At 48.4% G+C, this 10,792-nt stretch overlaps 1 protein-coding gene across 1 annotated transcript; it reads right to left on the reverse strand.

Moving 5' to 3' along the window:
• Window positions 1–4,807: 4,807 nt before the first annotated feature.
• On the reverse strand, window positions 4,808–7,226 carry LOC119290821 (heat shock cognate 70 kDa protein 2-like). The gene is made up of 2 exons (XM_037569471.1): window positions 6,898–7,226; window positions 4,808–6,780 (listed from the first exon to the last, which is right to left on the reverse strand). The coding sequence occupies exons 1-2, from the start codon at window positions 7,109–7,111 to the stop codon at window positions 5,039–5,041; spliced, it is 1,956 nt and encodes a 651-aa protein (XP_037425368.1). The 5' UTR covers window positions 7,112–7,226; the 3' UTR covers window positions 4,808–5,038.
• Window positions 7,227–10,792: the final 3,566 nt, after the last annotated feature.

A 10,792-nucleotide genomic window follows, 5' to 3' on the forward strand; every position in this document is an offset into this window, starting at 1 on the left:
ACCGGCCCCCTTTCTCCTTCCGTCCTCCTCTCTCCGTACCCCGAACGATCTCCCATGGCACTCCGCTGCGAGCCCCTTTCCCCTTCCCTCCTCTCTCTCCTTACGCACCTCTCTCTCCACCCATGGCCCTCATTCTGATTCTCTTCTCGGGTGTTTTCCTGCAACAAGCTCTTTGTTGCAAAAAAAAAAAACTACTCCCCCCGTCCCATAATGTAAGACGTTTTTTTTTAGAAATTCTTCGTTCAAATTACGAATCAGTATAAAGTTGACTCTTACAAGCACATTGAAACGCAAACAAAAAATACCATAAACACCTAAAGTACCCTAAGACAACCATAACACAAAAAGATCTCCGGAGCCCTGTGTCATTATTCCTGAATCTTGAGAGAAGACCCCTGCACCAGAAGGATCTGCAACCAGTCGCAAACAGGTCATCATCTTCGACCACGGTACAATTGCCGCTACGCTGCTTCCTCCTTTCTTGACACCATCACTGAGAGGGCATGGACATCAATCCAACACACCTGCAACAGCCGTCGCCATCTTTGGCTTTGAGTACCGCGAAAAGTGTCCCTTCCGAAAGGAAGAGAACTCGAGTCATCCGACCAGTCCAGCACCGCGGCCGGGCCATCCGCCCGGACAAAGCAGGATCTCCCATCAGCATCAGCGCAGAGGAAGGAGAAGAACAGCAACAACAAATCATACCAATAAGGAAGAAGAAAGGTCTTCATCTCCCTGCATCCATCGCCCATCTGAGGATCCAAACGGCCAGTGCCGATGGACCTCCAACCACCATAGCCCGCGACCTCGACGAGATCCGGGGATCCCCAACACCGCTGGCTCCTAGACGAAGGCAAAAGCCTCGCCTGACCGCGAACGGAGCCCGGAGAAACTTATTCCGACGCGACACCACCGCAACGGCCTCGGCAGCGTCTCCCTCAACCCTAACCCTACCGCACACCCACCTAGAGAACAGACCCGGGGTTCCCCCTCCCTCCCGCCGCCGGAGCGGCCGACGGAGAGAGAGGGAACCGGCGGCGCGCAAGGGATCCCGGTCGCCTCCTCCGATCGCCTGATGCGATCTTGGCGGAACAGATGCGATCTTGGCGGAACGTGGGCGCCTCGAGTTTTGTTTTTCTTTGAGTCCTCATGTAAGACGTTTTTTGACATACATTATGGGACGGAGGGAGTACAACAAGAGCTCCTTTGTAAAAAAATTCTGTAACAATACCTTTGTTGCAAAAAAAATATGCAACAAGATTTCTGTTGCAAATTTTTTTTTTGCAACAGGACCTCTGTTGCAAAGCTTTTCTGCAACTGGACCTCCGTTGCAAAATTTCTGTAACAAGACCTGTGTTGCAATGGTGAAGGTGTCACTCGGCCGTTCGATGCGCCAGATCTGACAGCTCGCAACCCGGCCGATCTTTTAAAAAGATCAGCCGGCGGACGCGTAGCATGCCCTTTAAAACAAGGACCTTAAAGGGACTATAAATGATTCAAATCCTTGAAGATTGCTTGCACAACTGTCTTGGGAGCTTCAGCATTCAACCCATAAATCTCTAGAGAAATACCGCATATCCCAACAGGCCCTTAGTGTGTTTCCTATGATTTTATACGTATGATTGAGCAATCCATGGAATATTTCCTAACTCCTAAGGATTTCTTTGCACTATATTTTACAGGACACTTTCCATCGACTCCAACCTCTTGGAATGATCCTATCATATGGTGTAAACCAAAAGCCTTCGGTGCAAATTCATGAGGTATACAATCTTATATGATTCAAGATGACATGACACTAAAATTTGTCAAAATGCACATGAGAAGCTTCCGTGATACCTTTGAACGATAACAGTTCAAAATCTGCAACAGATAACTTTTATAAAATGAAAATCTTGCCGAATTTCAATTCATGAATTCACCATACCTGTCTAGCTTCTCATTGGTGATCTTTCAATCTCAGTTGTTGGTAACCCAATAGCACGGTCAACTAAACCCACTTTAAGCAAGGGCTGATAAGCATAGCAATCACATCTTGATCATCGATGACAGTTGATATGAAGTCAATGCTCTGCACCCAGTAACTCACATAAGAAACTGCCAAACAGGTGAACATATGCAAATGTAAAGGATGGAAAAATTTCAGCTGGACGATAGTGTGATAAGATGAAAGTAGTTGTGATAGTTCAGCTGGGCTGACAATTTCAACCGAATCATATTACACATAACAACAGGCAACAATAGTTTTACAGTATGATTGTAGAAAAATAAAGGAAAAAGACGCGGTGTTTTGGCTCTCGGGTGCAGGTGATCAGTAAATTCGTTTAAAATAGTAAAAGAATTCAAAAAAATCTGAAATTTTTGTGATGGTAGATGCTCATGTGCGTGAAGCTCGTGCCAAATTTCGTGGAGTTTGGACATTTCAGTGGCTCTCAGCAAAAAAGACAAATTTTAGGGCAGTAAGAAAGTTTACTGTTCACGCATTGTTTTGACCGATTTTTTCTTTTTTGGAATGAACTCCTCAGATGTTCAAACAAGCTGAAATTTGGCACAAACATCACGCACTGTAACATCTTCCATCTAAAAAAATTCAGTGCAGACGAGCCTGAGCACGAATTGAATATCCGAAAAATAAAAGTTATTGCAGATGATAAGCAAATACTCCCTCCGTCCCATAATGTAAGACGTTATTACATCCAACATGCTCGGGAGTAGATGCTAGTTCAAAGACCATAAGGCCTCTGCAGCTAAAATTTTGATAAAATTGCTAAGGGTGTGTTTGGTTCGGGAACGAAGTGGAATGGAATGGCATGGTTCCGTTCCATTCCAATTTCAGTAAAATGGGTCGGTTCCGTTTGTGTGTTTGGTAAAGGCAATTATGTGTAATGGAACGGTTCTGTTTTGGTGTTTGGTTGAAGAGATGAAATGGAATGAATTTAATTTGGTGAAGAGATTCCCTGTAATTTTTTTAAACATAAAACTATTGTTAATATTCTAACTTGAAGTAAAGAGAAAACTTGCGTTTTATACAAATTTAACCAAAATCTATCTGTTGAATTTCCAATCTTTTCGGACGTAAAACTACTGCTAGTATTCTGACTTGCAGTTAACCAAGAGGAAACTTGCAATCAACAGCGAGCTAAGGCCATATGGGTCGCCGTTGATTGTTGCTGGCTGCCACGCAGCCAAGAAATCACACCGTAGCTTTCGTGGAGAAGGCGTTCGATGGGAAGAGGACAACCAAATCGAGCGGAGTTAGACGCTGCTCCGCATCCTCGCCTTCGCAAGACCAGATCGAGCAGTTTCTCCAGCCGCGGGTGACGCCCGCCCCGGCCAGACGAGGAAGAGGCTGCGTAGATGGCGAGTGAGTCGTGGAGATGAGAGCCGAGACGAGGAACGGGGTAATTCCTTCGAATCGGAGGTACTTCCTCTGTCCGAAAATACTTGTCATCAAAATGGACAAAAAGATGTATCTAGAACTAAAATACATCTAGATACATTCCCTTTTATTCATTTTGATGACAAGTATTTCCGGACGGAGGGAGTACGAGCGCATTCCGCATCTTGGGCGAATATTCTGCTCGGCGGAATCGACAGGTTCCACTCGTGAACCGAACACAAGAATCAGCTGCAGGTGCGGGACGGTTCAAACACACCCTAAGAGAACCAAGCAATTGCCATGAAAAAAAATTGGACCTCACTCTGACCAAGGATAATTCTAACATTGTTTGGATAACCTGGATATGGTAGCAATGAATAAGACTAGACCATCAACTAAGTGTTTGGGAAGATGAAACAGTCAATAGAAATTATTCGAGTCAGGATATGGTGAACTGGTAAAAGAGTTGAGCAGACAAACCCAACTCATATGCCTAACCATCATGTATAGAAGAATGAGTAAGATGATTAAGACAATTTTTGTTACACAAGCCCTACAAAAGAAACATAACGTTTCCATATATGTCAAAATTTAAATTTGATTTTAGAAGAACAGAAATCACTGAAGTTGTGAGGACCAACTCTACGGATTAGTCACAACAAGTTGCATATACAAATTCAGTACAATACCTTTTAAAGTAATGTAGAATTGTCTGTGTTCCCAACTATCTACAGAATACTTGATAGAATTTCATCAGGTAAAAGAGCTCGAGCACAAGAAACAGATGCATTGGTCCGAAGAATGGCAGCCAACAACCTTTCTATGAAATTTAGCAACAATACTCATTCCAACTATTTCGGGATGTAAGAATTTTTTTTACAGACAGCAACACAAGTCAAAATAAACAAAAAAGAACATTAGAACTTCTCAGTTCTCATTGTCTGCAACTCAGAACAATTAGAAAGCAGCTTCTCCAAGTTTTGACCATCGAGAGGAAAAAAAAATCTTAATTTACTTGGTTCTTATCCCCTACTAATATAACCTACTTTAAAACACAGTTGAAAATTGTGGGCATTTGCATAGTTATGTGGTGAAATTGAATGGGCAAGTTGTACATATAAATTAATAAAGAACATAAGGTAATCGTGTACGTGCTGAGCTAAGCTTCCAACATCTATTTCACATGACAAATGTTTACTTTCACAGGATATCTTGCAATGCTAGAATAATAAAGAGCTTCTCAAACGGCCGATAATAAATAATGAAGAAATTGGTTCTAAAAAAATAATAACTTCCAAGTACCCAGCCCGAATGTTTCAGAAAGGCATTTGACATCATCTAGAAACAATTGCTCCACAGTCCACACTAGTTGCAATTAAACCTCTCCTAAAGCGACTGTAGCAACTAGAGATTCATGACAGGTTATAGTTGAGCAACCATACATTCAATCAAAGATAAATAAATGTGAAATAACTGCAGATAACCAAGTATACTGTCTTCTAGTCTAGTACTAAATAATCGTGTTTCAATATCAACTTAAACATAAGATGGGGCAATGTATATATGCCCGAACGAAAAACTGCAGAACGATACTAGAATCCACCGTACAATGAAAGACACATTATTCAAGCAGAATAGTAGGCGATCTAAATCTATCATTTAGTCGACCTCCTCAATCTTGGGCCCTGGGCCGCTGCTGCCGCCTGCGGCACTGGCCGGAGCATCCTCATCCATGCCACCAGGCATTTCAGCGCCGGCACCCTGGTACATCTTGGCGATGATGGGGTTGCAAATGCCCTCCAGCTCTTTCCTCTTGTCATCAAACTCTTCAGCCTCGGCGAGCTGGTTGTTGTCGAGCCAGGTGATGGCACCATCAATAGCATCCTCGATCTTCTTCTTGTCGGCCTCTGGGAGCTTGGAGGCGATCTTGTCATCCTTGATGGTGTTACGCATGTTGTAAGCGTAGTTCTCCAGGGCGTTCTTGGAGTCCACCTTCTTCTTGTGCTCCTCGTCCTCAGCCTTGTACTTCTCGGCCTCCTGCACCATCTTCTCGATGTCCTCCTTGCTCAGCCGCCCCTTGTCGTTGGTAATTGTGATCTTGTTCTTCTGTCCGGTGGTCTTGTCCTCCGCCGAGACATTCAGGATACCGTTGGCATCAATGTCAAAGCACACGGTGATCTGGGGGACACCCCTGGGCGCCGGTGGGATCCCGGAGAGCTCGAACTTGCCGAGCAGGTTGTTGTCCTTGGTCCTCGCCCTCTCGCCCTCATACACCTGGATGAGCACGCCGGGCTGGTTGTCAGAGTAGGTGGAGAAGACCTGCTCCTTCTTGGTGGGGATTGTCGTGTTCCTTGGGATCAGCACGGTCATGACACCTCCGGCCGTCTCCAGGCCCTGCGAGAGCGGTGTGACGTCAAGCAGGAGCAAGTCCTGCACCTTCTCGTTGCCCTCGCCAGTGAGGATGGCAGCCTGAACGGCGGCTCCATACGCGACGGCCTCGTCAGGGTTGATGCTCTTGCAGAGCTCCTTCCCGTTAAAGAAGTCCTGGAGGAGCTGCTGCACACGGGGGATACGTGTGGATCCTCCGACGAGGACAACATCGTGCACGGTGCTCTTGTCCATCTTGGCGTCCCGGAGGCACTTCTCAACGGGCTCCATGCACTTGCGGAAGAGGTCCATGTTGAGCTCCTCGAACCGGGCGCGGGTGATGGTAGTGTAGAAGTCGATGCCCTCGAAGAGGGAATCGATCTCGATGGTGGTCTGGGCGGTGGAGGAGAGTGTCCTCTTCGCCCTCTCGCACGCTGTCCTGAGCCGCCGGAGCGCCCTCGGGTTGCCGCTGATGTCCTTCTTGTTCTTCCTCTTGAATTCCTGCACGAAGTGGTTGACCATCCGGTTGTCGAAGTCCTCGCCTCCCAGGTGGGTGTCTCCGGCAGTGGCCTTGACCTCGAAGATACCCTCCTCAATGGTGAGGAGCGAGACATCGAAGGTACCGCCGCCGAGATCAAAGATGAGCACGTTCTTCTCGCCGACGCTGGTGGACTTCTTGTCGAGACCGTAGGCGATGGCGGCGGCGGTAGGCTCGTTGATGATCCGCATGACGTTGAGGCCAGAGATGACGCCTGCATCCTTGGTGGCCTGGCGCTGGGAGTCGTTGAAGTAGGCGGGGACGGTGACGACTGCGTTCTTGATGGTTGTGCCGAGGTAGGCCTCGGCCGTCTCCTTCATCTTGTTGAGCACCATGGAGGAGATCTCCTCGGCCGAGAACTGCTTGTCCTCGCCTCTGTACTCTACCCCGATCATCGGCTTGTCAGCGGGGCCTGGGATCACCTTGAACGGCCACAGCTTGGCGTCGCTCTGCACCGACGCGTCCGAGAAACGCCGACCGATGAGCCGCTTCGCATCTGCAAACAAACAGGACACGGGCTCGTTTAGATCTGTGCCACACGGATCTCGATCCGCCAACGACATGAAAACAGAGGACTAGAGCAGATCAGAGCATAACAGAGGGATGTGCTTACCGAAGACGGTGTTGATCGGGTTCATGGCGACCTGGTTCTTCGCGGCGTCGCCGATGAGCCGCTCGGTGTCAGTGAAGGCGACATAGGACGGCGTGGTGCGGTTGCCCTGGTCGTTGGCGATGATCTCCACCCGGTCATGCTGCCAGACGCCGACGCAGGAGTAGGTGGTGCCGAGATCGATGCCGATCGCCGGCCCGTCTCCTTTTCCGGCCATGATCTCGTCGACAAGTCGAGCGGAGAAACAACCTCGAAGGGAATTGCGGGATTGGTTGGATCTTGGAGCGGAGCACGCGGGTAGGGGGAGAATAGGTGGTGTACGAGGCAGAGAGGCGATACGGGGTTGGATTTAAAAGGTTGTGGTGCCGCGGCCGCGGATGGGCTCTAGAATGTTCCTTGGATGGCCGTGGCCATCGGATGCGATCTGGACGGACAGGAGGAAGACGCGGGCGTGGGGACGGGCGAGTCGTGGCGGGGTTGGACTCGACTCCAGGGTGTGGGGTTTGGGTTCTGGAGAGAGCGGGAAGGTTCTGGAGACTGGCAGGTGGAGACATTCCTACCTTTTTTCCGTTCCAGACTTGTGGCCTGGTTGGAAGGCATCCATTGGTTCGTGGCTACAACGGCGTGTACAGGTTTCGATGCCGTTTGAGACGCCGGAGGTGCCGCCAATTTTGACCTGGATTCTCTACGCAGGTTGGGGTGAAGGCCTTATTTATCACTCCTTCTAGATGACTCGTTTTGTCATTGGCGTAAAGACTAATTGCAGCCAAGAAATGAAGCGACTAATGCAACTAAGAATTTAGGGGAAGTATACGTGAACGATGTTTCTCGTGGATTGTCTGTAAATTATTATGTTTGTATTTTGTTTGTATTTACCTTGTATATTTTTTTCGCGAATACGCTCGAAGGCGTATCATTCCATTGATAGGTAGGGTAGAATACGGAGTTAGGGTTCCGTCATGTCATGCACATAGAGGCGAAAATAGGGAAGCCCATGAGCCGGAGAAAGGGGGTAGCTCAGCCCCATGTTACAAGAATCAGGCTACAGGAACGATCCTATCCAGTCCCTTGGCTCCAGCCCGAGCCCAGCACTTTGCCTCGGCCTTGATCGCGTCTAGTAGTTCACCAGTCGAAGGTTGGGCGCCATCGAAGATAATGGTGTTCCTGTGATTCCAGATGGCCCAAGCGGTGATGATGGTGAACGAGGCAAAACCCTTGCGGAAGTGGGATGGGGCTGCGAGTGTGTTGTTCGACCACTAGTCAAAGAGCTGCATCGTTCCATCTAGCGGCAAGACCGGCAGTCGGCACCAAGAGAGGACCTCGTGCCAGGTGATGCGAGAGAAGATGCAACCAGCCAGGATGTGGTGAAGCGATTCATCCTCCTGGGAGCATATCCTGCAGATAGGGGAGTGCTGCAAACCTCGGCGAGCCAACCGATCAGCGGTCCAGCGGTGATTCTGCGAAGCAAGCCATAAGAAGAACTTGACATTGAGGGGCGCCCAGCTTCGCCAGATAAGCTGGCAGAACGACGTTGTGGTGGAGCCAAAGAATAGGGCTGAGTAGCAGGAGCTAGCGGTGTAGGTGCCCTTCAAAGACCAGCGCCGGGTTAGGGTGTCTGGAGTGGATGAGAGAGAGACCTGCTAGATGCGGCGCCAGAGGTCGACGTACTCGATCGTCGCGATCGGTGTTAAGGCGCCAGAGATATCAGATATCCAGTTTCGCTCGAAGAGGCCATTGTAGACTAGGCGCGTACGCCAGTGTCCCCGCTTGACCATGGCGACAATCGACGGAGCGATCTCGGTGATAGAGTGCCCGTCCAACCAGTGCTCAATCCAGAACTGCATGTCCGACCGTCGCCAAGCGTCCAAAACATGGAGGCGCGGAACAGTTGCTGGGCCTCTAGGTCGTACGGCAGGGGAAGATGGCGTCAATGCCGGTCGGGATCAGTTGCCTGCAACCACATCCATCTAGTGTGCAGCACGATGCCAGCCCGGTGCAAGTCACGCACGCCCAGGCCATCGTACTCGAGAGGGCGCCACACTTTGGCCCAACTAACAAGACAGCAGCCAGCACGCGCCTCCTTGCAGCCCCGCCAAAGGAAGTCTCAAATGATACGCGTAGCCCTCTTCAGGATTGGAACCGAGATGGCCATCGCCATGAGAATGTGAGTAGGCATGGCGGTAAGCACATGGCGCACAAGGGCCAAGCGCCCGCCACGGTTCAGCAGGGTGGCCTTCCAAGTAGCGAGCTTGAGTAGGAGCTTGTCGACAAGGGGCATAAGATCAGTGCTCGAAGCTTTCCGCACAGAGAGTGGCAGTTGATACGTCTCCGTTGTATCTATAATCTTTGATTGTTTCATGCCAATATTATTCAACTTTTACATACTTTTGGCAACAATTTATATGATTTATTTGGACTATCCTATTGATCCAGTGCCTAGTGTTAGTTAATGTTTGTTGCTTGTTTTTGTTTCGCAGTAAATCCATATCAAACGAATTCCAAATGCAATAAAAATTTACGGAGAATTATTTTAGAATATTTGTGAATTTTGGGAGGTGGATGATACGTCTCCAACGTATCTATAATTTTTGATTGTTCCATGCTATTATATTATCTATTTTGCATGTTTTAGATGCATTAATATGCTATTTTATATTATTTTTGGGACTAACCTATTAACTTAGAGCCCAATGCCAGTTTCTGTTTTTTCTTTGTTTTTGAGCCTCGCAGAAAAGGAATACCAAACGGAGTCCAAACAGAATAAAACCTTCGCGATGATTTTTCTTGGACCAGAAGACACCTAGGAGACTTGCAGACCAAGTCAGAAGAGCCACGAGTGTAACGCCCTTGATGCGGCTATATCTCCCACGTGTCGAAGCACGACTTAGAGGCATAACTGCATTGAAAGCAATGTCGCAAGTGAGGTAATCTTCACACAACCCATGCAATACATAAGGGAAAGAGATACATAGTTGGCTTACAATCGCCACTTCACACAATTACATGAATAAGCATTACATCATCCAGATACAATCAAGGTCCGACTACGGAACCAAAATAAAAGAAGAACCCCAAATGCGACAAAGGTCCCCGATCGACCCCAACTGGGCTCCACTACTGATCAACTAGAACGGAAACAACACAATGGACAAGATCTTCATCGAGCTCCTCCTGAGCTTGGTTGCGTCATCTGCACGGACTCAGCGGCACATGCAAGCTGGTTTTGGAAGTAACTGTGAGCCACGGGGACTCAGGAATCTCACACCCGTGAGATCAAAACTATTTAAGCTTATAGGAAGGATGGAGTAATGAGGTGGAGCTGCAGCAAGCGACTAGCATATATGGTGGCTAACATACGCAAATGAGAGCGAGAAGAGAAGGCAAAGCACGATCGATAAAGGTATGATCAAGAAGTGATCCTATAGCAACCTACGTCAAGCATAACTCCAACACCGTGTTCACTTCCCGGACTCCGCCGGAAAGAGACCATCACGGTTACACACACGGTTGATGTATTTTAATTAAGGTCAACTTCGGGTTTTCTACAACCGGACGTTAAAAAATTCCCATCTGCCCATAACCGCGGGCACGGCTTTCGAAAGTTCAAATCCCTGCAGGGGTGTCCCAACTTAGCCCATGACAAGCTCTCACGGTCAACGAAGGAATAGACCTCCACCCGAGACGTTCCGATCAGACTCGGTATCCCGGTACAACAAGACATTTCGACAGGGTAAAACTAAACCAGCAACACCGCCCGAATGTGCCGACAAATCCTGATAGGAGCTGCACATATCTCTTTCTCAGGGCACACTCAGATAGGTCAAGCTACGAGTAGAACCAACCCTCAAGTTTTCCTGAGGTGGCCCCGCAGGCTGCCCAGTTCGGACCAACACTCAGA

The sequence above is a fragment of the Triticum dicoccoides genome, chromosome 4B (assembly GCF_002162155.2).
Source record: "Triticum dicoccoides isolate Atlit2015 ecotype Zavitan chromosome 4B, WEW_v2.0, whole genome shotgun sequence".
In the NCBI taxonomy this organism is placed as follows: domain Eukaryota; kingdom Viridiplantae; phylum Streptophyta; class Magnoliopsida; order Poales; family Poaceae; genus Triticum; species Triticum dicoccoides.

Excerpts from the sequence above, each read along its gene's own strand:
- LOC119290821 (XM_037569471.1), bottom strand. The coding sequence starts at position 7,111 with ATGGCCGGAAAAGGAGACGGGCCGGCGATCGGCATCGATCTCGGCACC. Across the intron at positions 6,781-6,897 it reads CCCGATCAACACCGTCTTCG|ATGCGAAGCGGCTCATCGGT; the intron begins GTAAGCACATCC and ends GTTTGTTTGCAG.